Raw genomic sequence first — 26,671 nt, forward strand, 5'->3', positions numbered from 1 at the left:
CTCAAATCGCAAGTTTTCAGTAGCCACTATCTCTTTTTTAGAAAATAATTTTGGACTTAAAAGTTGCAAAAAATAGTAGTGAGAGTTCATGTATATTCTTCGCCCAGCTTCTCTTAATAATAATTTATATAGCCACAATACAATTAGCAAAACAAGGAAATTAACACTGATGTCATACTGTTAACTATAGCTCTTAATTAAATGTCACCAGTTTTTCCTCTAATGTCCTTTCCCTATTTTAGGATCTAGTCCCAGACCCCACATTGCATTAAGTTGTTGAGTCTCTTCCTATCTGTGACAGTTCTTCATTCTTTTCTTTTGTTTATGACTTTGATACTTTTGACGACTACTGGTCAGTTATTTGTAGAATGTCCTTAAGTTTAAGTTTGTCTGTTTTCTCATGATTAGATTGAGGTTAGATATTTTGGGCAAGAATGCAACAGAATCGATGCAGTGTCCTTTTCAGTGCATCACATGTCGGGAGGTGGAGAAGGACACGATGATGTGAATGTCCCATTGTGGGTGATGTTAACATTGATCCCGTGTTCAGGTGGTGTCGGCTGAGTTTCTCCTGTAAAGTTACTCTTTTTCCCATTCATAAATATCTTGAGAGAGAGCTGAGACGATGGTAACATCCTGTTTCTTCTTAAACTTTCACTCTGATTTCGTGAACCTTGTATCCATTAGTGGACCTTGCTTCCAGTGATTATTACCATGGCGTTTGCCTAGTGAGGATTTATACTTCTGACATTCCTTCTACATTTATTAATTGGAATTCAGAGACACTTCTAATGGTGTTTTTTGGTTCTTTTCTTAGCACCGGGTGCTCAACAGTTCTGCTTCTTGCTTTCCACTCGAGCTGGAGGTCTTGGAATCAATCTGGCCACTGCTGACACAGTTATTATCTATGACTCTGACTGGAACCCCCATAATGACATCCAGGTGAGCAGAAGCAACAACCTTGGTATACAGTAACTTACTGGAATTCAGGGCTCCACCATCTGGTATTAGTTGTTTCAGGGGAAAATTATATATATATGTATGTATTTTTAAATGTTTTTTACTGTATTGTAAGCCGGAAAATTTGGGCTAGCTATGGTCCTATTTTGGATAACATGATAGAAGGTAGTGTCTGGGGCCAGAGGTGCAGAGCATGTTTTATACGAAGGCAAGCTGCAGCTCCTGCTTTGTGCTGGATTTAGCTTATTATGTGGAAGTCAAGGCAAGAGTGGAAACAGGAAAGTAAGGTTATTTCAATTTCTGGCTTTGTTTTGTGCCCAACTCTAGGCCTTTAGTAGAGCTCACCGTATTGGGCAAAATAAGAAGGTGATGATTTATCGGTTTGTGACCCGTGCGTCGGTGGAGGAGCGTATCACGCAGGTGGCAAAGAAGAAGATGATGCTGACGCATCTAGTGGTTCGGCCTGGGCTGGGCTCCAAAACTGGGTCTATGTCCAAACAGGAGCTTGATGACATTCTCAAGTTTGGCACTGAGGAACTATTCAAGGATGAAGCCACAGATGGAGGTGAGCTTATCAGGAACTCGTTTTGTTGTGGGGTTTGGCCTTTCTGAAGGGTATCTTTGATACCTAGAGTCCTAGGACTTGGACCTAGGGTCCTGTGGAATTTGCTTTTTCCACTGCAGCTGCTGAAGCTGACTTTGGGGGTATGGACCCCTGATTCTTTATAGGAGGAGACAACAAAGAGGGAGAGGACAGCAGTGTTATCCACTATGATGATAAGGCCATTGAACGACTGCTGGACCGTAACCAGGATGAGACTGAAGACACAGAATTGCAGGGCATGAATGAATATTTGAGCTCATTTAAAGTGGCCCAGTATGTGGTACGGGAAGAAGAAATGGGGGTGAGTATGAATCCAAGGAAATGCTGTGCTGGGTGATTGGTTGAAAAATTGGAAGTGAGACCAAGATGGTATTTGAGACAGGAGAAAGTTAGGCAAGTTAGTAATTGATGAATTAATACCTCTTCCCTTGGAAATAAATACAATAACATATGACCAATCACATTCTCATCTTTGCTGTGGCTATCGGGAAACCCACAGTCAAATTTCACATGAAAAACAGTTATATTAGCTCTTTATCAGAATCTCATTTTTTCTTATGCATTTTATTAACCCTAGAAATAAACTTTTGTTTGCTACCTCAAGTCTCTTTGGAGAAAAGGCAGGAAATAAGATACATATCTATCAGCCTATCTCCCTGTGCTTTTTAAAACCTGAGAATTGTTTTCCCTTTTTTCTTTTCCTTACCTTTTGTTGGTCTTTCTTCGTGAAAGACAAACAAAATACTAAAACAGTGATAAATGTGTGGTTTCTGTAATAATGTTTTCCTCCAAATGATAAAGTTGGGTGTAAAATGAAAAAAAAAATTGCTTTCTCCTCTGATCCTCTTTTAAATTACTAAGCTCAGGGTTCTTTGAATTGATATACCATATTTTGCTGTGTGTAATGCACCCCCATGTATAATGCACACCCACATTTTTGGCCTAAATTTTCAGGGAAAAAATCTTACGTTTTAATTTTTTAATTCAAATTTTTATTTGCTTACATTTAGGTACTTGTTTTTTGTATTATAAAGGAATTTTAGCATTTCTTTTTAAACATACTTTGGTACAAGAAGTTTTATGTAACAAGTAATTATAAAACACAAGCACAGATATAAAGTATAAGAAATTTTATATACCGGTAACAAATTTACGGTATTTACACATCATAGGAAGGCCAAGAACTCTTGTCGCTGCAAGTTCGTCATAAGTTCAACAAACTGATTATTGTATTCTAGGTATTATTTTGTATATGGATATCGTTATTGATTTCTAGAGTTACCACTTTTAACTTATAAGCATAAATAACTTAAATGTTTATGTAGATATGGAATTAGTATTACCCGTGTATAATGCGCATCCTTATTTTTCCCTCACAAAATTGGGCAAAAAAGTGCACATTATACATGGCAAAGTACGGTAGGTTTCTGGTGGTCATTACCATCTTGTCTCATTCTTCCAACTCAGAGCCATCCCTTTTGCTGTGTTTTCCTGATACGTTCCTATTATCTTAGTTCTTGAAGGTGATGCTACTAACAACCTCAGTTATGTGTAACTGGCTGAAGTCTGACATAGGTCTATAGGTTTGGTCAAAACTGCCCTCCTGAAGGTTCTTGCCCTTCATGTTCCTGCCAGGGCAGTGACGGCATATAGAAGTGATTGGAAAGGGAGGGGTGGTACTCCCCCCGCCAACAATGATAACCTCTGCTAAGGATTATACAGGTATACAAATGGCCCTCTAATTAGTGGCTGAAGCTGCTGTTTACTGTATAATACTTTTAGATTTTATTTTTTGAATAGATAGTAATTCACATGATTCAAAATTCAAAAGATACTAAGGGATCTCTTTTCCACCCTTGTCTCGCTAGGGATAACTGATGTTTTCATATCTTACATATATATCCATCCATACACACATGTAAATATACACACAAACATTTTTCTTTTCCTTTTGAACACAAAAGTAGTTTGTTGTTTTTTTTTAAAGATTTTTTTTATTGGGGAAGGGGAACAGGACTTCGTTGGGGAACAGTGTGTACTTCCAGGATTTTTTCCAAGTCAAGTTGTTGTCCTTTCAGTCTTAGTTGTGGAGGGCGCAGTTCAGCTCCAGTCCAGTTGTTGTTAGTTGCAGGGGGCGCAGCCCACCATCCCTTGCAGGAGTCGAACCGGCAACCTTTGTGGTTAAGAGGACATGCTCCAACCAACTGAGCCATCTGGGAGCTCAGCGGCAGCTCAGCTCAAGGTTCAGAGGGCAGAACCCACCATCCCTTGCGGGAGTCAAGGAATCGAACCGGCAACCTTGTGGTTGCAAACCCACTGGCCCACGTGGGAATCGAACCGGCAGCCTTCGGAGTTAGGAGCATGGAGCTCCAACCGCCTGAGCCACTGGGCCGGCCCATAAAAGTAGTTTCTTATACATAATGTTCTCTACCTTGCTTTTGTCTATTTAATCTTGAAGGTACAATCTAAATCAGCCCATGAAGAGCTCCTCCACCTCTTTTTTGGTAGCATTATATATCCTTGTTCTGGAAGTACCGTAATTTATTTGTTTTAAAAAATTGAGGTATGATTGGCATATAATGTAATAGTTTCAGGTATACAACATAATTTGATATTTGTGTATGTATTGTGAAATAGATCACAATAAGTCTAGTTAATCTCTATCACCATATAGTTACAAAATTTTTTTCTTTTGTTGAGAATTTTTACGATCTCTCAACTTTCAAATATGCGATACAATATCATTAACTATAGTCACCATACTGTACATTACATGCCCACTACTTACTTAATTTATAATTAGAAGTTTATACCTTTTGACTCCCTTCACCCATTTTGCCTACTCCCAACCCCCAACGTTTACTTAATTAGTTCCGTAATGATGGACATTTAGGTTTCTAATGTTCGGCTATTAGTAATTTAATTCTAATGTAAGGGATTTGGAATCAGTGGTCCTGAAATGTCTGAAAAAAATAAAACAAGACTTTTCAGAGGAACATAAACATGGGGGCATAAAATATATAATTATTGGAGCCGGCCCAGTGGCTCAGGCGGTTGGAGCTCCATGCTCCTAACTCCGAAGGCTGCCGGTTCGATTCCCAAATGGGCCAGTGGGCTCTCAACCACAAGGTTGCTGGTTCAACTCCTCGAGCCCGCAAGGGATGGTGGGCTCCGCCCCCTGCAACTAAGATTGAATACAGCACCTTGAACTGAGCTGCCGCTGAGCTCCCAGATGGCTCAGTTGGTTGGAGCGCGTCCTCTCAATCACAAGGTTGCCGGTTCGACTCTCACAAGGGATGGTGGGCTGTGCCCCCTGCAACTAGCAACGGCAACTGGACCTGGAGCTGAGCTGCGCCCTCCAAAACTAAGACTGAAAGGACAACAACTTGAAGCTGAACAGCACCCTCCACAACTAAGATTGACAGTCAACAACTTGACTTGGAAAAAAGTCCTGGAAGTACACATTGTTCCCCAATAAAGTCCTGTTCCCCTTCCCCAATAAAGTCTTTTGAGGGCGCAGCTCAGCTCCAGGTCCAGTTGCCGTTGCTAGTTGCAGGGGGCAGAGCCCACCATCCCTTGCGGGAGTCGAGGAATTGAACTGGCAACCTTGTGGTTGAGAGCCCACTGGCCCATGTGGGAATCGAACCGGCAGCCTTCGGAGTTAGGAGCATGGAGCTCTAACCGCCGGAGCCACCGGGCTGGCCCCCCCAATAAAATCTTAAAAAAAAAAAAATATGTGTGTGTGTGTGTGTGTGTATGTAATTATTTTTGTACATAATTGGTAAACTTTCATGAAGTTTATAAAGAACAGACGTGCTTATGGCACTTCTATTTTATCTTATGAAAATCTTTTGCAGGTTTTCAGAAGCATCTCCGTTCTGCCTTGCTAAGGCTCTAACCTCTCTTCTATATTTTGCTATCTCCCAGCTGTGTACTTGTCAGTAAAGGGTTAGAAGAAAGCACTCTTCTCTTCATCCTTCTATTGTGATAACAGCTCCATCCTATGTTTTTCTTTATGTTGACTGCTGATCTATACATAATTATGAGGAGCCATGTCCTGTCAATTCAATTTCTTTTAAGTTCTTAGGACCAAGCAGGCATACCAAATTTTTCAGAGTCCAGTCATGAAAAGGAGCTAGCAGAATGGGAACTGTGAGGACCAGGGGTAGCTGGCGGTGCTGACTTCAGCACCCCTGAGTCCTGGCCCTCCCTCTGTCCCAGGAGGAAGAGGAGGTAGAACGGGAAATCATAAAACAGGAAGAAAGTGTGGATCCTGACTACTGGGAGAAATTGCTGCGGCACCATTATGAGCAGCAGCAAGAAGATCTGGCCCGAAATCTGGGCAAAGGAAAAAGAATCCGTAAACAGGTCAACTACAATGATGGCTCCCAGGAGGACCGAGGTGTGTGTGGCCGGCCCCGCCCCCCACCCATGGGCCGTTCCACTAGAGCAGTGGGCCCCGCTCATCTGCCCTCTCTCCCTCCAGATTGGCAGGACGACCAGTCCGACAACCAGTCCGATTATTCAGTGGCCTCAGAGGAAGGTGATGAAGACTTTGATGAACGTTCAGAAGGTGAGGACGGTGCCTTTCTGCTGGTTGTTGACTGCTTTGTCTTAACATCCCTACCAGTGTCACTCATACGTTTTGTTTCTTCTTGCAGCTCCCCGCAGGCCCAGTCGCAAGGGCCTGCGGAATGATAAAGATAAACCATTGCCTCCTCTGTTGGCCCGTGTTGGTGGGAACATTGAAGTAAGTGCCAAATGATTCTAAGGAGGTGTGGGTGAGTGCTGATGTTGGGTCTTTGGTAGTGTAAGACCTGCTCCCTCTCACCAAGGCTCCTTCCCATAGGTACTTGGCTTTAATGCTCGGCAGCGAAAAGCCTTTCTTAATGCAATTATGCGATATGGGATGCCACCTCAGGATGCTTTTACCACCCAGTGGCTTGTGAGAGATCTGCGAGGCAAATCAGAGAAAGAGTTCAAGTAAGTTGAGAGCTGGAATGATTGTAGAGCAAGGGCTTCTAATCTTTGGTCCTTCCATAGCACTGGTCCTAGCACTGGTGGGCTGTTTCCTCTGCTGAAGTTGGCAGGTGAAGCTCTTTTTTTTAATTAAACTTCTTTTTAATTTACTTAAGTGTGTTTTTCCAGGACCCATCAGCTCCAAGTTGAGTAGTGGTTTCAATCTAGTTGTGGAGGGCGCAGCTCACAGTGGCCCATGTGGGGATGGAACTGGCAACCTTGTTGTTAAGGACACCACGCTCTAGCCAACTGAGCTAACCCAACGCCCCTGAAGCTCTTAGTAATAGGACTCTTTGTGTTCCTAGTTTCTCTGGAAGAGAACCTGGGGCACTGCGTGTGGTCTGGAGCCCAGCCTTTAATGCGATAGTGGGCTTTATCTCAGGATGGAGCCATAGTCATTACCTGGGATAATGTCTAACTTGGGGGTGGGAAAGAATCTGATCTAAGATTCTTTCTCATGATCACTGTTTTAACTCGTTTCTCTCCTTGTTCACTACAGGGCTTACGTCTCTCTTTTTATGCGGCATTTATGTGAGCCGGGCGCAGATGGAGCTGAGACCTTTGCTGACGGTGTCCCCCGAGAAGGCTTGTCTCGTCAGCATGTCCTTACTAGGATTGGCGTCATGTCCTTGATTCGCAAGAAGGTGAGCACTCAGTCTCTCCTCATTGTTCAGGGTTTCTAGGGGAGACTGGAGGATGATAGGAAAGATGCCTAGAGCTGGAATTAGGACTTCAAGTTCTTGTCCCATCGCTACAGGTTCAGGAGTTTGAACATGTTAATGGGCGCTGGAGTATGCCTGAACTCGCTGAAGTAGAAGAAAACAAGAAAATGTCCCAGCCAGGGTCACCTTCCCCAAAGACTCCTACACCTTCCACTCCAGGGGACACACAGCCCAATACTCCTGCACCTGCCCCACCTGCTGGTAAGTCTGTCTGTACTGTCATTTCTGTCCCTCTCTTCTTGTCCTGGCCTATGCTCTCTCTGCTCCCCTGTGCTCAGTTCCAACAGGGGAGTCTGGCAGGACACACAGCAATCTCCCTCTCAGTTTAGGAGGGCCGTCCTGAGTATAGGGCTGGCTCTTAAAGGCACGAGAGGACAATTTAAGAGGAGACAGACTGAGAAAGCATGACCTGTCTGATCTAGGATCTTCTTCCTAATTAATTGTTTTGTATTGGTTGCAGAGGATGGAATAAAAATAGAGGAAAATAGCCTCAAAGATGAAGAGAATGCAGAAGGAGAAAAGGAGGTTAAACCTGCAGCCCCTGAGGCCACTGTTGAGGTAAGAGATTGGGGTGACTGGATGCCATACCAAAGGCAAATGGATAAACCCACTCTTCCTTTTGGGTACTGGACTGTGCTTCAACTTCTGTCTTTTTTCCTTTGAAGTGTACACAACCCCCTGCCCCTGCCTCAGAGGATGAAAAGATCCTTGTTGAACCTCCTGAGGGAGAGGAGAAAGTGGAAAAGGCAGAGGTGAAGGAGAAAACAGAGGAACCTATGGAGACAGAGCCCAAAGGTATCCACATTTTCAAGCACTACATATCCCTGTGTGAACTACAGCCGCTCTTGGACTTCCAGCCAGGCTGTAGTGCTGTCAGAATTAACACACTGAAGAATACTGCACCCTTGATTATAAATTGTGGGTTCCCTCCTAAGACATCTTTGAAGACTTTAATCATAAATATTTCAGTTTAGGATTGTAACAGTTGGATATACCGTATTTCCCCAAAAATAAGACCTAACCATAAAATAAGCCCTAGCATGATTTTTCAGGATGCTTATAAAATAAGCCCTACCCCAAAAATAAGCCCCAGTTAAAATCGTCAGCCAGACGGATGCATTTAGTACGTCCGTTGCAACACACGATGGACGTATTGAGTTATAAAATAATATTAATACATAATTAAATATAAATAAATAATATTGACAATACTTAAATGATAATATAAATTATAATGAAATATTTGTAAATACCCAAGTGGGCACCTTTGGATGAGACATAAACGCCTATGTAAGCAGATGAACTCGAGACTTATTGCCGAATGACCAATCGGAGTACAGACACACACAACGCACGAATAACTTGCGCTCTCAATAATGAACGGACGTGGTTGTGTCTGAGATGAATCTTCATAATTCAATATGTCATGTGTTGTAACGGACGAACTTAATGCACTCGTCTGAAATAAAGCAACGTTTTCTGAATTTTAGTGCCTGCAATTTTTCGTGGACAATCATTCTTAATTGTCATCATTTTTGTTGCCACTCCTATCTCATAAGTCTTCAATTAACACTTTTAATTTAATGGTAGATTTAAAGGGAATAATATTTTGACCCCCAGACAAGATGAGTGCAAAAAGAAAGAGCTATTCCGTGGAGTACAAGAAAGGCATCGTGGAGGACTCCCGGGGCAAGAATCTTACGGCTTTCTGCAAAGAGAAGAAGTTGGATCTCCGAATGGTCCGAAAATGGCGAGCAGAGTACGATAACCTCAGTCAACAGGTGGACGAGGGAAATGCTAAGAAGCGCAAGTGTGGATCAGGTCGGCAACCATTATTTCCTGAGCTGGAAGACATCATCTGTGAATGGATTGCTGACAGGAGAGCAAAGGCTTTGGTTGTGCGCAGGGCTGATATTCAAGCATTTGCCCTTGCAGTGGCACCACAGTTAGAAATATCCCCAGAAGAATTCAAAGCGTCACAACACTGGCTGGATGGCTTCCTTCAGCGATTATGAACTGTCTCTAAGATCAACAACACTGTTCAAGCTGGAAAATACTGAAGTTATTAAACGTGCACTTGCATTCAAGTCCTTTGTTGATGGTATCAGCTTTTCTAAATACCAACTGTCCAACATGATTGCTATGGATGAAACTGCAGTGTGTATGGGCTAAGGATCTCAAACGACAGTTGATCAGAGGGGTGCCTCGTCAATCTACATTCCCTGCACTGGTTACGCAAGTGCACGTGTTACCTGTATTTTGGCAATTCGTCTGGATGGAAAGAAAGCCTCACCTCTAATCATCACTAAGAGCAAGAAAGATAAGGTTGAATGTGTTTCAGGCATTTATGTTCTTGAAACCTAAAAAACCTGGTGCACGCAAGCAGTTATAAGGAAGTGGGTTGATTTAATGCTGCCACTTGTTTTGTGAGGTGGCCAAAGAGGTCTGCTAGTCTGGGATTCAGCCAGCACTCACTGCGCTACAGACATGAAGAAGTTCCTTGCAGAGAGAAGAATAGATCAAATAATGATTCCACAGGAATGACCGCCTATCTCCCGACTCTTGATATTGCAATAAACAAGCCATTCAAGGACCATTTGCGCATGGAAATCAATGACTACATTGAAAATAGAATGGTGAGAATTCAGCGTGAAAACTTTGTGAAGCCTAGCCTGCAAGAGGTCGTGAATTGGGTGAAGAATTCATGGGATAAAATCACTGACAGCTGTGTTGCCAATGCACTACGAGCAGGCTACATGGACAAGAAGTGCTCATTTGAGGAGAGCTCTATTGCTGGACATGAGAGATTGGGGCCAGTGGTTCTACAGAAAATGGAGTCGCAAGAAATTCAAGCTGGAATTCAGGGTTTGGAGAGTTATGATGTTCCAGAAGATGATGACTTGACTGTATTTGAATAAATGTAGATTTTTGTACATGAATAAATGAATATACATAGGTTATACGTGAGTAAATGTAGATTGTTGTATATGAAAAAATAAGACATCCCCTGAAAATAAGCCCTAATGTGTTTTCTGGAGCAAAAATTAATATAAGAACCAGTCTTATTTTTGGGGAAATACGGTAGTGTGTGGAACAGAGGAAGACACTGTTCTTTAGATACACTCTCAATGCCATCTGTTTCCCCCCAGTTGTTGCCGACGTGGAGAAGGTGGAAGAGAAGTCAGCAATAGATCTGACCCCCATTGTGGTGGAGGACAAAGGTGGGTGTTTGGAAAAGCTGATTGTGGTTTAGGACTCTAAAACTAGAAGCAAGGACTTTATCTCTGGGACACCTCCCCCTTCCAACCCTCAACCTCCCCATCCACATCCATGTAGCCATTTTATCCCAAGTTCAGACTCCATTTGTCCCCACACTTATTTGTCATTGGGCTGGTATCACCTTTTTCTGGGTTTGAGAAACACCTGTGTGGGAAAGGGTGGCGGTGGATGGCATCTTGAAGCATATAGTGGTGTGTGTTAGGGCCACAGTGTCTGGAGCTGAAATTTTCCTTCTCATATCCTGTAGAAGAGAAGAAAGAAGAAGAAGAGAAAAAAGAGGTGATGCTTCAGAATGGAGAGACCCCCAAGGACCTGAATGATGAGAAGCAGAAGAAAAATATTAAACAGCGTTTCATGTTCAACATTGCAGATGGTGGTTTTACTGGTATGAAAATGAGGGGCCCACTGGGGTTAGAAGAATCTGAGGTGAAATTAGAGTTGTTGTCAGAAACCAGAGTACGGAGACTTCGCCTCTACTAGATGACTGGAGGGTAGGCTGATTTGCATGCTCCCTTAGATTCCATGTTAGAAAGCCATAGGCATACTATTAAGATGGCATCTGAGGGGCAGGAATAAATAGCTTTTTGAATTCTCACGGAAGTTTTTTTCTCCCCAACCTTCCCTAAATTCCTCTTCAGAGTTGCACTCCCTTTGGCAGAATGAGGAGCGGGCAGCCACAGTTACCAAGAAGACTTATGAGATCTGGCATCGACGGCATGACTACTGGCTGCTGGCTGGCATCATAAAGTATCCTTTGCCTGAGTCTGGCCTTAGATTTCTGGTGAAGGTTTCTGAAGGTCCCACAGTTTGAGGTTCTTACTTTCCTTGTTTTGTTTTTCCTGAGCAATTTTCCAATAGCCATGGCTATGCCCGGTGGCAGGACATCCAGAATGACCCACGCTATGCCATCCTCAATGAGCCTTTCAAGGGTGAAATGAACCGTGGCAATTTCTTAGAGATCAAGAATAAGTTTCTAGCCCGAAGGTTCAAGGTGAGCAGGATGGGGAGGAATACCGTGTTGAAGTGACAGCCCTTACAGTGCAGAAGGGACTGCAAAGTAGGGAATCTGTTCATTCTCCCATATTGTTTATTGTGTTCTCCTGTGTATTTCACTTTTTGTATTCCATGAAAGGCTTTGCTCCCAAGTATCTTAATTATTAGAGGTCGAGACATACAGACTTGAAAATTAACCAACTGTTCAAGGGCTGAAGATGACTGCGTCTAATGAATGACAGACTAGTGCAGTGGGTGTGTTCGGGGAACACTGTGGGTTGGAGTGTTCATGAAAGATACAGAGGTGGATTGAATTGGATCTTTGAGGAGGTAGGGCTGTCAGTGGGTGGTACTTTTTCTGGGTCTGAGAGTACCTGTGTGGATAAGGGGTGGAGTGGATGCGAAAAGGAAATGCAAAGGTGTAGAACTCTGTTTTCAGAATCACTAGGGCTAACAAGCCTAGGACTGCAGGGAGTCTTACTCAGGAATTCAGCAAATTAGAGGACACCTAGTGTGCAGACCATCAAAATGGGATACCACGAAGACAAGACATGTGGCTCGTAAGCTGAGTATAATTGGGGGAGTAAGAAATATACACTAATAAACCTTCAAACATTATGTACCAAGCAATGAGTGGCACAGGATACAAAGACCAGGCATGGTGCCTGTTCTCAAGGAGCTTTCAGTTTAAATTAATACCATTCTGGGTATTGGGAGGGAAATTACTGAATCCATAAGAAAGTTCTCCAGAGGAAACTTGGTGAATGGGAAGAGAGAGTTCATAAATGGCTTCATGGAGAAGGTGGCATTGGAATTAAGTTTTGATGAATGTAATAGAAATTGTTGGGTAGAAACTGAAGGTCGTTTGAACCAAAAGGGATTAAGTAGCAGAGCTTCGAGTGTTTATAAACAGCAAATTAGCCCACTTGGGTTGTTGAAAGCACTTGGGTAATGGTGGGAGGTAGGTTGAAGAGAGAGGTAAGAGCTAGAGGTCAATAAGTGGGTTTTTGGCAACAGATAAGAGAGTTTGGACTTTACCCTATAGTTAATGGGTAGCCATTGAAGGTTTGTGAAGAGTTTCGATATGACCCAAGGAAATGGAAATAGAAATAGAACATTCATGAAATTATAGCACTATCATATAGTCATGAGCTAGTAAGGGCTTAGATATAATGCTGGTTGTGGAAAATGAAAAGGATAAGGTAAAAGAAATAAAACATCAAAGAATTTATTGATTTATCGTAGGGGTCAGCAAACCTTTTCTATTAAAGGGCCAGATAGTAACTATTTCAGGCTTTGTGGGACATGGTCTCTGTTGCAAATACACAACTCTGTTGTAGTGTGAAAGCAGCTATAGATGATAAACGAGTAAGTATGAATGTGTGCCAATAAAACTTTATCAACATTCAAATTTGAACTTCATATTTTTATGAAGTGTCACAAACTATTCTTATTTTGACTTTTTCCCAACCATTTAAAAAATGTAAAACACCATTCTTCGCTCTTGGGCCATACAAAATCAGGCAGCAGGCCCGATGTGGCCCCTGCCATAGTTTGCTGACTCCTGACTTACTGGATTTGAGATGCAAAGGAAGGGCGGCCAGTTAGCTCAGTTGGATAGCGTGTGGTGCTCTTAACAACAAGGTTGCCAGTTCGATCCCCACATCTAGGGGGCCACTGTGAGCTGCACCCTCCACAACTAGATTGAAACAACTACTTGACTTGGAGCTGATGGGTCCTGGAAAAACACAGTTAAAAAAAAAAAAAATCTGAGATGCAAAGGAGTGAGACTCCAAAAATAACAAGTTTTGAGCTCGAAGTCACTGAGAAAGTTAAATTATCAATGGCAGATCTTGGAAGTGAGGAAACAGTTTGTAGAAAAGATAAGTTCAATTTTAGACAACTCATTTGGTGTTTCTCGTGAGCACAAGCAGATAACCTTCCCACTACCCCCTTCACAATAAACAAGTGGGATCAAAGAGTGTTCATCCATACATGAGTGGGATCAGAACAGTCACTGCTTGAGCTGCAGGTTTGAGAAGCATCAAATCATTTGTATAAAGTTGCTGGCTGATGCTAGGAGAGGAGAGATTTCTTGGGAGAATGCTTTAATAGAACAGCAGCAAGACGGGCTTATCCTGGAGAAAGCTCATAATTTGGGGCAGAGGAGGGAGTTGGTACAAGAGACAGGGTGTACAGATTGAAAGTAGATGCTTGGTCACCCCAATAAATTAAAAAAAATAGTCACGGGGATGTGAAGTATAGCATAGGGAATACATAGTCAATTATGTTGTAATAACTACCATGGTGTCAGGTAGATACTAGACCTACCAGGATGATCACTCAGTAAGTTATGTAAATGTCTAATCGCTATATTGTACATCTGAAACTAATATAATATTGTATGTCAACTATAATTAAAATGTTTTTTAATTTAAAAAAGTACATACTTGGTCTGGGGATAAATTAGTAGGCCCTGATGGAGCCAGGTCTTGTTGAAATAATAGCCCATTATTCTCATACTGTCCTTTTTCCTGACCCCTAATGGATTCATTCTCTTTAAGAACCAGTGGATACTTGAGCAAATTAAGTCTCATAACTTCTGAATCAACATTCTGTCTCTTGGAATATATTTCAAAGAACCTTTTACAGAGCTCCATCAGGTGACAGGTACAAGAGTTTGTTGCAGTATAATTTTTGGTGGTGGGGCCTGGAGGCAACCATTGTTCAACATTGGGAGTGCAGATAGGTAAAATGTGGATTCATATCATGGAACACTAAGCAACAGCTAGAAGCAACAAAATGCACGTGATATAACAACATAAATGAACCCTTTAAAAAGATACGTATGGAGAAAGGAAGAAAAAGCATTTTATATGTACTGAACATTCTGTAAATTAGAAATGTGCACATGAAACAATACTCAGTCTTCAAGTGTTTCATAGAAAAACAAAGTCAGTATATTAGAAGGGTTATCTATGGTGAAGGAAAGGAATGGGAGATGTAGAAACAAATAATTTTAAAGAGTAAAACAGTTGAAATGATAAGGTAGGTATATCTGGGATGGACTACTGTGCAACCATTAAGAATCTTACAAAGTACAGTCAGTAATAAAGGAAGATGCTTACTATGTAACTGAATGAAAACATATATATATATATATATATATATATATATATATAATTTCAATTATGTAAAACATATACAAAGAAAAACCTCAGAATGTTAACAGTTATCTCTAGGAGGTGGTATTATTTGTGACTTTAATTCTTTATACATTCTGTATTTTTTAAATTGAGTTTTTATCATTTTTGTATAAGAGTGAATCAATTAAGGGTAAAGAGTTTTAAAGATGTGGACCTCCACAAGGGAATAAAAAAAAAAAAAAAGGACAATGCAATGCTGAACTGCTTGGATGTGGGGGAGCCGTCATAAGGTTCTTCATAGATTCTGAGGCCCATCAGAAATAAGTGAGTGTCAGTCCAACTCCCATCTCTTTCTCCCTTGTCCAGCTCCTAGAACAAGCCTTGGTGATTGAGGAACAGCTGCGCCGTGCAGCTTATCTGAACATGTCAGAGGACCCCTCTCACCCTTCCATGGCCCTAAACACCCGCTTTGCTGAGGTGGAGTGTTTAGCGGAGAGTCATCAGCACCTGTCCAAGGAGTCAATGGCAGGAAACAAACCTGCCAATGCGGTCCTGCACAAAGGTAGCCAGTGGCTCCCCTGCCTCCTGCTGACTCAGCATCCTTCCTCCTCTGCCCTCCCCAACACACATTTACTTCTTGTTTCCATAACGTTTTTTTCAGAGCCCCTTTGGGAGCTTAGGATGTGCTGAGGATCTGGTGCTTTCCTCCTTGGGAAGCTATTATCTTAGAGGCAATCAAGGACAGTAATTCGTTGCCTCTTTTAACTCTTAACATATTCAACTTGTTGGAGGTGGAAAGCAAAGCAGAATAATATAGTGTCATCTGGGATACTTTAGAGGTGACTTCAGGTGTTTTTAAGATCCCATCAAATTCAACATTTTGTTTCTGATTAAAGTTAAAACATTGTGAGGGGGGTGGAGGGTGAAGTGAGGAAAAGAAGGCTGTTACTAAGGAGAGGGAGACAGCTCCAAAAGGTGAGGAAAGATAGTGAAAAAAGTGAAACAATAAGAATAACCTCTCAAGAAGTTAAAGAAATAGAGACAGTGGGAGCAAAGGACAGGATTAGGTGACTTTAAAAAGCATAGAATCATGGACAGGTGGAACTGGAATAGGAATAGAAATTTGAGCATGGTGGAGGCCAGGTCAGATGACTCCGATAAAGGCAATATTAAAACTCTGCAGCACACCAATCACTTAGTCATTGAGAAGTCATGGGGGGCAGATCCACTATGGTAAAAAGCATCTCTGTCTTGACCACCACAGCTCACCACCTTTTATTTCCCTGTGCAGTTCTGAAACAGCTAGAAGAACTGCTGAGTGACATGAAAGCAGATGTGACTCGACTCCCAGCTACTATTGCCCGAATTCCCCCAGTTGCTGTGCGGCTACAGATGTCAGAGCGTAATATTCTCAGCCGCCTGGCAAACCGAGCACCTGACCCTACTCCACAGCAGGTAGGACCATTTTCTTCTAGCCTGCTGTTCCAGCAGAGCCATTCTGGATCTTGTAACTTTTGCTCTCTGTCCCTAACTGGGCAGATGGGGTTGTCTTACTAGTGAGTCCCCTTGGGATCTGGTGGATTCCTGTGGAATTCTGACTCCTGTGGCTCTCTTTATTCCATAGGTAGCCCAGCAGCAGTGAAGATCCAGACTGATGATAAACACCTCCACCGCTGAGCAGTGACCTTCCTCACTTTCCCTTGCCCAGCTTCTCCCCTGGCGGCCTGAGAGACCCTCTCCTTCCTTCTGCCCATCTTCCATGTTGTAAAGGGACAGCCCCCACTGTACTGGGGGAGGGAAGGGAGTGAGGGGCAGTGGTGCCCTTCCTGCTGGAGAGACAGTGCAGCAGTAGCGCCGGCGCCATCTGCAGGGAGCTGGCGGGCTGGCCGCCTTCTGGGCCCTGGCTTTCCCCACTGTAACGTCTGTTACACACAAACTGTTGTGGGTTTCTGCCAGGCTTGAAGAAAACGATCTGAATTTCTTCTTCCTTTTTGTTTTATTTTGTTGGTTTATTTTGTGTTTTCTTTTCTCCTTTTTTGGGGTATTCAGAGTGGGCCGGGCCCCTGGGCGAGACACAGCTACCTCTGTTGGCATCTTTTTAATACCAGGAACCCAGCGGCTCCAGCCACGGCTAGAATGAAATAAAATGGGGGGAAAAAAGACAAAAAAAAAAAAAAAAAAAAAGACAAGAACCAAAATCATAAAGCCACAGCAAATTTCTTGATGAAAATTGAAAATAAAAGTTTCCTTGTATTTTAGTGCTCTGGTTCAGTGTGGGTGTAGGTGCAAGTGGATGAATGTGTATGACCGGGGAGCCCTGGGAAATGTGTAATTGAAAACTAAAGTTTTTCTTGTGTTCTGATAGTCCACAAAAGCCATTTCATTTTCATGTCTGTGTGCATGTGCCCTGTGTGCTCTGGACCAAGGAAAGTGGCATCCTATGGAACATGAGAGGCTTCAAAACTACCTGGTACTACCCTGTACTACCATTTAATGGCTGTATGACCTTGAGGAAGTTAACTTTTCTGGGTTCTGAGTTCTGTATAAAATAAGGATATCTTCATAGAGTTGGGAAGATAAAACCAGTTTTTAAAGCTACTAAGCACTACCGTAGTACTTATTTGAAGGAATGCTTAAGGTTCTTTTTCGTGTGTGAAGTTAGCATGTAAGATGTCCTCACGGCCTCCAGATGTGAACCTAAGCAGAGAGGAATCTTACCTGAAGGGCTGAGCAGGGGTCTCGGGTTAAGGAAGAGGGCTTCCTAATCAAAGGGTTGGGAGAAGGTAAACGACCCGATTCCTTGATCTTGAGGTGGGGCAGAAGGTGCCAGGAGGAGCGCCCCGCTATTATCTCTTGGTTTGGGGCGGGGGTGGGGTGGGGGGCGGCTTTCAGGTACCAGTTTCTCTGACTGAAATCTGCAGTGGGACAAAAAGTCAAGGCCATGAGGGAAGGGCGGGGAAGCCGAAAACGGTTCCGCCCCCAATGCCTTCGTCCTCGGCGAGTAAGAGTGGAGCAGTCCACCGCCGAATTTCCACCCGCCGCACCGCGGACAGCCTCGCGCGCGTTCCCAGGGCGCTCGTACGTTCCGGTTTCTGCGGCCGACAGGCAGCGACCGGAAGAGGCGGGGCCACGAGGCGAGCGCGCTCTGCGCCTGCGTGAAACGTTTCCTAGGAGGGTGGCGTTGGAACGCTAGCTTCGGATTGCACGTGGAGTGCTGTACCTGGTACCGAAAGGGTGTCTCGGGCCTGGACCCGCTTTCGGGTGAGCGGAGGCTTCGGACCGCCCTGGAGAAAGGCGGGGAAGGGGGTACTGACCTGGGCTAGGGCATGATAATGGAGACGGTACAAATGGCGTGGGATTCGGGTCTCATCGTAGAATGGAGGTTTGGTCAGGCCTCCAGTGGCTGCTAGGGGTGCCGAGTCGAGATTCTGGTCGAGACGATGCTCTTTCTTACTCCAATACGCTCAGGCTACGGTCTTCCTTTCCCTTTCCAATACGCGCGACTTCATCTTCTCCAATTTTTCTTTTCCCCAGTACCATGGGGCGCAAGTTGGACCCTACGAAGAAGGAGAAGCGTGGGCCGGGCCGAAAGGCCCGGAAACAGAAGGGTGCCGAGACCGAACTCGCCAGATTCTTGCCTACAGGTAAGGGTCAGGCATGCTTCCGGATTCTCCAGCTTTTACGTGTTCTTTCATCTGTATTTATAACCCCCTCCTTTTTTGTTAGTTTCTGTGTTTACTTTCTGTTCAAGTGGACTTTCTTTGTATGAGTTACTAGGAAGAATGAATGAAACGCACACTGTCATCAGCATTTAGAACTTAAGGAAGATGCGACAGGGACACAAGTACCCATGCAAGGAGGGGTGCATTTTAACATTGAAGAAGTTCAGAGGGGAAGGGAGGTTCCCTGCAGTTAGAGAACTTACAAAGATTTTAAGAATCAGGGTTGAAAAAAGGGTGACACTTGAGCAAGTGGAAATTGGGAAGAGGACAGGCCAGTCACTGAACTGCACTGTGGAGGGGATGGGGATGGGAAAGCACAGGCTTGGTTTCCACATGGTGCATAGTCTGCATGGAAGACTCCCTGGTAGTTTGTGTTGCACATTAGATTAAAGATGCAGTTTATTGAGGTATTAGCAAGTGCTAGGCACTATACTGAACCCTTTGGACACATTGTATCACTTCATTCTCTTAATGCCCTGTGAGAGAGGCACTGTTAAGGAAATGGATGCTGAGAGATTAAGTAACTTGCATACAGTTAGTAAATGACAGTGCTGAGATTTAAACTTTTTGTTTCTTGGAGCGTGTATAAAAAACAACAGTTGTAAAGGTAAAATCTGCTGTGGTTGGTAACCAATTAAATTGAGGAAAAAGGAAAAAGGGAAGGAAAGAAGAAAAGATAACTTTTGAATCTGTTATCAGGATGATGTATTATTTATTGAAATCAGAAGTAGGGAGGGAGGCCCAGTTTGGATTTGGTTGGTGAGATGGTGAGATCATCTCCTTACTTTTCTTATTCAGCTCCTGGGAGAGCACTGTAGAGTGAGTTACAGTTGACTTAGTATACTAATTCTCTCCCCACTTTATTTCCTCTACCTTTGTTCTTTTTCATATGCACTATAACCACCTGTTCTGCCTCTTTTTTTTTTTTATTACAGCTGGTGATGAAAATGCTAAAAGACTGTCTAGTCGTGCTCGAAAGAGGTGAGTGTGGATGTCCAGTCTTATGTAGATTAAATTGGTACTGTACATCTTCAGCCACATGATCTCCTGTGATGGGAAATGGTAGAACCTGGAAGTATGTTGCATTTCTTCACTCCTGTATCTTTTCAGGGCAGCTAAAAGGAGGTTGGGCTCTGCAGAAGCCCCTGAGACGAGTAGGTGTCCTGGTGCCAACCCATTGACTAGAAAGCTACCAAAAGGTCAGTGAAAATAGTTGCTGGGAGCTATATGAGGCGTCCTGTGGGTGCTGTGTAGGGAACGGTTTGCTGAGCATTTCTGGAGAGAAAGGAACAGCTAAAGGACCTCCTTGGGGATAGAAAGTACAGGCTCCAGCAGTGTGGCTATCATCAGTCCAGGATTCTTCCAACCCTTAGGGATCTCTGCAGGAGCTGTCCGGACACCTGGTAAGAAGGGAGCCCAGTCCTTGTTTAACACTACTCAAGGCAAGAAGCGCCCAGCACCAGCTCATAGCAGGGATGAGGAAGAGGAGGAGGACTCTGAAGAAGATGGTGTGGTAAACCAGGGGGACTTTTGGGGCTCAGAGGACAGTGATGCTGATGTGAAGGATGACTATGGAGCTGATTCCAACTCAGAGGATGAAGATGACCATGAAAGTGAAGAGGTGAGATTTCTCTCGGGGTGTTCAGGAAGGGATCCTTGCCTTTAGAGTCTTTCCCGATCCTTATCCCTCAGTGACAAGGATGAAGATAAGCCTGAGTACAGAAAAGGGATTTAGTGTATCATCACTGTTTTCCTGTCACCTTTACGTCCTCTTGGTGCACATGCAAGTTTTAAAAAGTTGTAGAGCATTTTAGATATTAGAATGCTCAGTGCTGGTGAGTATGTGGTAAAGTGGACACTTGTATATCCCACTGATGGGAACAGAAAGGCACACACGTTTTATAAAGCATTTGTATCTGAGAACCTTAAAATGTTTTCCTTTTGACTTAGTAATTCTGTTAGGAAGATGATCCAAAATGTGGGCTGGTTTATTTAGATGTAAGAAGTTACTTATGTATTCCACAATTAGTTTGTGGGTGTGTTATTAGAAAAATTCAAGCAATACAGAGTTGTGAACAAAAAGAAAGTTCCCATTTGCAGTCCTTTCCCACAACGCCCCTTCTCTCTGCAGAGTTCCTATCATGAGATGTTCAGGCACCCTGTGGACTATAATGCCAAAAACTGAAAAATTCTAAAGTACCCAGTGGGCATAAGTAAATTATGGTTCATTCATATGCTAAATTAACATTTTGCTATTGTGTCTGAAAATGCTTGTGATGATCTGTGAATGAGAAAAGGCAAGAAACAAATTTGAAAATGCATCATGATTTTAATGATGTGAAAAATATAGAGTAAATCTGGAAGAAAACATGGCAGAATGGATACCCAAGAGCAATTTTTGTGCCCCCCATGTACATATGTGTGTATGTACTCGTGTTTTAAACTTTTTAATGGAAAGGGAAATACGAAAGTAGAACAGTATAACGAACCCTTTCAATTCATCACTTAGTTTCAACAGTAGTCAATAGTGTGCCAATCTTATATTTGCTTCTTAGGGTCTATGTTTCCTTCTGAGAGCAAGTGTTACATTTGTACTTAGGAAAAACAATACAGAGATAGAAAGTGCTACTGGGATGGTGGGAAGGCAGGCTTTGTATCACCACCCACTTGTCTCTTTTTTCAGTTGCTGCCCATTGAAAGGGCTGCTCGGAAGCAGAAGGCCCAGGAAGCTGTTGCTGGGTGAGTTTTGGAAAATCTTTAGGATGGAGAATAGTTAGTGGCTGGGATGAAGGAAACTGTGAAGAAGGAGGAAGTGTCTGTTTTGATCTGTGAAACACTGTTCCTGGACCTGTTTCTAGGGCCCAGTGGAGTGAGGAGGAGACTGATGAAGAGGAAGAAGAGGAGGAAATGTCCCCTGAGCCCAGTCCCCAAAAGGATGATGAGACAGACGGGGACCTGCAGATCAATGTGGAAGTGGACGAGCCTTTTGTACTGTCCCCTGCAGGGGAGACAGAGCAGGATATCCTTCCAGTGCAGGGTGAGGGCTGAGGGAAGGTGCTGCAGGAGGGGGTCTCCAGGCCCTGGGACATTAGGAAACAGTTCCTTAGCAGCTCCACATGCCCAGGCTCCAGACTTGCAACGAGTTCACAAGCGCATCCAAGATATAGTGGGAGTGCTGCGTGATTTTGGGACTCAGCGGGAGGAAGGTCGGTCTCGAGCTGAATATCTGCACCGGCTTCAGAGGGATCTGGCCACGTATTACTCCTATGGCGACTTCCTGCTTGGCAAGCTCATGGACCTCTTCCCTCTGTCTGAGGTACTGAATTGCCAAAGTAATGCCCATTCTGATTTTCTTTCCTTCTCTCTCCTTAACCTGTGTAAGGACGGCAGTCAGCCCCCTTGCTCTCTTCTCTTCTGGCTGAGCTCCTTGGCCAGGCTGACTTTCTCCCTGCCATCTTTCCCAGCTGGTGGAGTTCCTAGAAGCTAATGAGGTGCCTCGGCCCATCACCCTCAGGACCAATACCTTGAAAACACGGCGCCGAGACCTTGCTCAGGTGAGGGGTAGGTTTTGAGGTTTGCTTATCTCTGGGAGGTACTGACTTCTGCTAACCCTATCCCACCCTGACTGGGTGGGTTCTTAGTACCTAAGTGTTTGTTGGTATAGGCAAGATCCCAGGAGGCAAACCTACACAGGCCGAAGTGTCATGCTGGGTCTGTCTGACAAGCTCAGGGCCCAGAACCTCTGTGAGGTGGGAAACTTATCCCTTTAGTCTCTGCTCCCCGTTACACAGTTGAGACATCTAAATCAGGATAAAAGTGCTGCCTCAAAAATGGTGAAACTGATTTCTGCCCTCAGGAAAAGACACAGCACACATATACAAACAGTGTTTTAAGCTCATAGTTTCCAAGGGTTCAGGCCCCCCAGGTTAAAGGCCCCTGTGTTAACGTCAGTGGTGTGGCCCTGTGTGTAGTGTATCCTGGTGCGAAGATAACCTGATAATGATCTTTAATGTGCTTTAACCAGTAGCACTAACTGTTAGAATGATAAGGGGGCTGAGTCTCTTGGAAAATCAGAGTCCACTTCCAGAAATAACTGAATAGGAGCTGATAGTCTGCTCTGTTGGGATGGAGTTCAGACCTTGAATTAGAGTCTGAGGCTAAGGAAAATGACACCCGGGGATGGGACAGGATGGGACTGGATGGGAGGGAATGGGGGTGGGGGTGGGGGTGGGGATGGGAATTGTGTTTAGGGAGTCTTATGATTGTGTCTGACAAAGAGCTCTAGGAGTTGTGCCATAGACTTTCTGATAGGACCATACTTCTGTTTTCTGGGTATAGTAATCTAAGAGGTTTTAAAAATCTTCATGCTTTTTATCTTTAGGCGCTAATCAATCGTGGGGTTAACCTGGATCCCCTGGGCAAGTGGTCGAAGACTGGACTAGTGGTATATGATTCCTCAGTGCCCATTGGTAAGTATTCCCGGCCCAATAGCCCTCCTACCCCTGCCCTTGTCCCAGCATGTCACAGACGGGTCCTCCTCCACAGGTGCTACTCCTGAGTATCTGGCTGGGCACTATATGCTGCAGGGAGCCTCCAGCATGTTACCTGTCATGGCTTTGGCGCCCCAGGAACATGAGCGGATACTGGACATGTGTTGTGCCCCTGGAGGAAAGACCAGCTACATAGGTATGAGCAGGGTAGGCAGGGTAGGATTCATCTGGCTGCCCGCTTTTGAAAGTACTTGGGGTCTGTGACTTGCTAGTACACAGAAAACAGGCAGCTAGCAGAGCGGTGAGGAGCACAGGCTCTGCAGTCAGCCTGTATTCCAGTGCGTGGGTGCCATTTACTACCCATTGGCCCTTGGGCAAGCCTCTCATTCTTTTTTATCACCTGTAAAATGGGGTAGCAGTTGTGCTTGGCTTAGCATTATCTTATGCTTGGGTTGTGAGGCTTGAGATAAGCATATAGAGGTCCTTGGCACAGTGTTCACGTAATTGGTTACCACCATTTTATTAACCTGTTATCGCTTAAAAGAAGTAATTTAGTCTGTAGGAGCAGAAAGATGTTCAGTAAAAACGGAAACCCCGCATTGGTGGGCTTGCTCCTCACCTGGGGCCAGTGCAGACTGGGAGACTGATGCGTGGGCAGGGGAGGTGGGGTTTGAGGGGAGGGAAGTTTGCCTTGAGGGGCTGAGACGTCACCTGTGGATGCCTGGGCTGGAGGGCGGCTAGCAAGTGTGGGCGCGCAGGCGCTGGCTGCTGAGCACGGTGCCCTCCCTCCCCTCAGCCCAGCTAATGAAGAACACAGGTGTGATCCTTGCCAATGATGCCAATGCTGAGAGGCTCAAGAGTGTTGTGGGCAACCTGCACCGGCTGGGAGTCACCAACACCATTGTCAGCCACTACGATGGGCGCCAGTTCCCCAAGGTGTGACACCCCTCGTGCATCTCTCCTGCGATGTCTTTCAGTTCACCTGCCCCCTTCCTGACATCAGAATGTTTAGACGTGCGCCTAGAAAATAAATTGTACTGTATTTCCTATTACCCTTTGCCCCCAGGTGGTGGGGGGCTTTGACCGAGTACTGCTGGATGCTCCCTGCAGTGGCACTGGGGTCATCTCCAAGGACCCAGCCGTGAAGACTAACAAGGTGAGGAGTCGGGATGGGGTCGGGGCAGCTGAGGCCTTGGCTGGGGCTGGCAGAGCCAGGATGGGAGGGGGAGGGGCACCCTCAACAGTCAGTAGCTCACCTCTCCTGAGGCTGCCTTTAGAAATTCTGACGCTGTTGGGTCTCGTTCCTGGGACAGGATGAGAAGGACATCCTGCGCTGTGCTCACCTTCAGAAGGAGTTGCTCTTGAGTGCTATTGACTCGGTCAATGCCACCTCCAAGACAGGAGGCTATCTTGTCTACTGCACCTGTTCCATTATGGTGAGGCCTCTGCTGTGGCACAACAGGAGGGCAGGGCTGGGAGGCTGTTTGCCCCTTAGTGCTTCCTTCAGCTCTGCCTTTCCTTCCATCTTTGTCTCTCCCACATATCCAGGTGGAAGAGAATGAGTGGGTGGTAGACTATGCCCTGAAAAAGAGGAATGTACGGCTGGTGCCCACAGGTCTGGACTTTGGCCAGGAGGGTTTTACCCGCTTTCGAGAAAGGCGCTTCCACCCCACTCTGCGTTCCACCCGCCGCTTCTACCCTCACACCCACAATATGGATGGTTTCTTTATTGCCAAGTTCAAGAAATTCTCCAATTCTGTTCCCCAGTCCCAAACAGGTAAGTGATCTGCTCCCTACGCATCATCACTACCTTGTTCTTTCTGCCTTTCAAGAGGCTTTACGGTATGACTATTTCCGCTGCCCTCATCGCAGCCTTTGCTTGCTTGGATGAGAGACCCCTTTCATCCCAACTAGATTTGTTCCTGAGCATGGATCCCAGTATGTTAGAGCATTCCTATAGATGGGGGCCTTTACCTTTATTCTATCAAGTGGCTGAGCTTGTTTGGCACTAAATGTGTTTTCAGTGGGGGTTGTGGTTTGTCTTCCTGGCCCAGGGCTGCCTTACTGGTAATGGACCTCTGCTGGTCCAGCTTTGTCAGCACTGGGTTGGCGGAAGACTCCTGAAAACTATCAGCAGTTTTCTGAGCCCATCACACTAATTGCAGATTGTTTTCTCAACCATCTTGAGGAGTCTGGCCTGGATCTCAAGGGGAAGGGTGGGGTTTTCTGAAACAACCTTGAGAGCATGGTGGGATGTAACCCTGGGTTTAGTTGGAAGAAGGAGAGGTGAGCTTCTCTCAATACAAACTGATTTATTGAGTTGATTTCTTTATAAATCATGCTCCTTACAAAAGTCATACCTGAATGTTAACAACAACCTCAGTTAAAATTGGTTGTAACTTTAAAAGTACATATTTAATATGTCAGTCCTTATTTATGTCTTATCAGCTTGTTTCTAGTTGCTCTCTTACTTTCCTGCATCTCATAAAAATCCACAAGAAAAAAAATTCTTTGGCTTAAAGAAAAAAAAAAGCCCAGAGCTTCCTGTTTACTCAGGATTCACCTCTGCTTTAGCGTGTCTTGTTACCTGCTGTCCTCAAGGGGGCATAGCTTCCTCTAAAAACCTTTGATCCAAGGGATGAGTTGTGATTCCTTCTCTTTAATGAAATGTTCAAATATGACCTGAGTGAAGGCAAGGTGATATACAGTAATATGAATCTAGGTAATCTTCTCTAAGGCATTGTCCCAGTTGTGTGAATTACTTGGCCAAGAGACGTTACCCAGACTGTTTTCTTATTTTAATGCCTCTACCATCTCTTCCACTAATGATCAAGACCCAGTGATGAGGCCCACTTTCTCAAACCATCTGTTTAATTTTAGCCCCAGGAAATTCTGCAACATCCACCCCTGCAAGCCTAGGTCAGGTGACCCCTAAGCCTGAGAGCAGCAGCCAGCCTGCCAAGAAGGCCAAAGTGGCTGTGGAAGCAAAGCAGCAGTTGCAGAAACGGCAACATCCCAAGAAAGCCTCTTTCAAGAAGCAGAATGGGAATGGCATCTCCAAAGAGGCGTGCTCTGATTTGTCCACCGTATCTTCTGTCACAAAGGCCCAAGCTTCCTCCATGCTCCAGGATAGCAGTCTGCCAGCTAAAAAGGCCAAAGTGATCAGGGAACCCAAAGTGACTGGGAAACTAAAGCGACAGTCACCTAAACTGCAGTCCTCCAAGAAAGTTGCCTTCCAGAAGCAGAACGCTCCTGTCAAGGGCATGGTCACAGAGACACCTGCTGTACTGTCCTTCTCCAAGACCCAGGCCACTCAGAAGCCTGAGAACTGTGTTCAGTCCTTTGGGAAGACCCAAGGGGCTGAGAAGGTAAAGCAGCAGTTGCCAGAGCAGCTTTCCAAGAAAACTGCCTTCCAGAAACAGAATGGCACCCCCAAGGGACCTAAGACTCCCACCATGTCCTCCGTTGGTTCCAGCTGGTCCCCACCAGCAAAGAGGAGAAAATCTCAGTCCAGAGGCAGCAGCCAGCCACTGCTGTCTTAGATGGATAGTTGACATGAGACGGGGGTGGTTCCTTGCCGTTGTCACTGGGTTGGAACTCTTTAACCTCTGTGAGGGTAGTTTTCCTACTGCATATGAAATTTAATATACATTTTGCAATCTCTAGTCGCTGTGTGTTTTTTGAGGGGACTGGGTACTGGCTTTGCTGCTTAAAAGGTGGGACAGTGATCCTCAAG

The 26,671-nt window shown here is 44.6% G+C and overlaps 2 protein-coding genes and 1 non-coding gene across 12 annotated transcripts in view; all 3 read left to right on the plus strand.

Moving 5' to 3' along the window:
* The window catches only part of CHD4 (chromodomain helicase DNA binding protein 4), a 30,290-nt gene extending 13,309 nt beyond the window's left edge, over nt 1-16,981 (plus strand). For 4 of the 9 annotated variants that reach the window (XM_074326128.1, XM_019754405.2, XM_019754402.2 and 1 more), the window contains exons 23-40: nt 818-942; nt 1,288-1,525; nt 1,690-1,865; nt 5,786-5,966; nt 6,051-6,137; nt 6,226-6,314; nt 6,414-6,547; nt 7,083-7,227; nt 7,341-7,506; nt 7,766-7,863; nt 7,971-8,100; nt 10,455-10,526; nt 10,832-10,969; nt 11,223-11,331; nt 11,443-11,575; nt 15,090-15,288; nt 16,015-16,178; nt 16,348-16,981. In XM_074326128.1, the coding sequence (XP_074182229.1) occupies nt 818-942; nt 1,288-1,525; nt 1,690-1,865; nt 5,786-5,966; nt 6,051-6,137; nt 6,226-6,314; nt 6,414-6,547; nt 7,083-7,227; nt 7,341-7,506; nt 7,766-7,863; nt 7,971-8,100; nt 10,455-10,526; nt 10,832-10,969; nt 11,223-11,331; nt 11,443-11,575; nt 15,090-15,288; nt 16,015-16,178; nt 16,348-16,365 (2,402 nt within the window). In that variant the 3' untranslated portion in view covers nt 16,366-16,981. Of the gene's footprint in view, nt 1-817; nt 943-1,287; nt 1,526-1,689; nt 1,866-5,785; nt 6,138-6,225; nt 6,315-6,413; nt 6,548-7,082; nt 7,228-7,340; nt 7,507-7,765; nt 7,864-7,970; nt 8,101-10,454; nt 10,527-10,831; nt 10,970-11,222; nt 11,332-11,442; nt 11,576-15,089; nt 15,289-16,014; nt 16,179-16,347 lie in introns of all 9 variants that reach the window. The other 5 variants (XM_019754406.2, XM_019754403.2, XM_019754404.2 and 2 more) reach the window with 4 other exon arrangements.
* On the plus strand, nt 7,545-7,684 carry LOC141570291 (small Cajal body-specific RNA 11). Its single transcript, XR_012494296.1, has one exon.
* Nucleotides 16,982-17,687: 706 nt separating the features above from the next.
* On the plus strand, nt 17,688-26,600 carry NOP2 (NOP2 nucleolar protein). 2 transcript variants are annotated; one of them, XM_019754471.2, is made up of 16 exons: nt 17,688-17,984; nt 18,258-18,367; nt 19,381-19,426; nt 19,556-19,644; nt 19,831-20,066; nt 21,129-21,184; nt 21,304-21,464; nt 21,562-21,761; nt 21,910-21,999; nt 22,827-22,914; nt 22,991-23,131; nt 23,732-23,871; nt 24,002-24,091; nt 24,249-24,371; nt 24,484-24,712; nt 25,816-26,600. In XM_019754471.2, the coding sequence occupies exons 2-16, from the start codon at nt 18,262-18,264 to the stop codon at nt 26,475-26,477; spliced, it is 2,457 nt and encodes an 818-aa protein (XP_019610030.2). In that variant the 5' UTR covers nt 17,688-17,984; nt 18,258-18,261; the 3' UTR covers nt 26,478-26,600. The 2 variants fall into 2 exon arrangements, with proteins under 2 accessions (XP_019610030.2, XP_019610029.2); XM_019754470.2 differs by having other exon boundaries at nt 17,694-17,984; nt 19,819-20,066.
* The last annotated feature ends 71 nt before the right edge of the window (nt 26,601-26,671 follow it).

Source organism: Rhinolophus sinicus, linkage group LG02 (genome assembly GCF_036562045.2).
Source record: "Rhinolophus sinicus isolate RSC01 linkage group LG02, ASM3656204v1, whole genome shotgun sequence".
Lineage (NCBI taxonomy): Eukaryota > Metazoa > Chordata > Mammalia > Chiroptera > Rhinolophidae > Rhinolophus > Rhinolophus sinicus.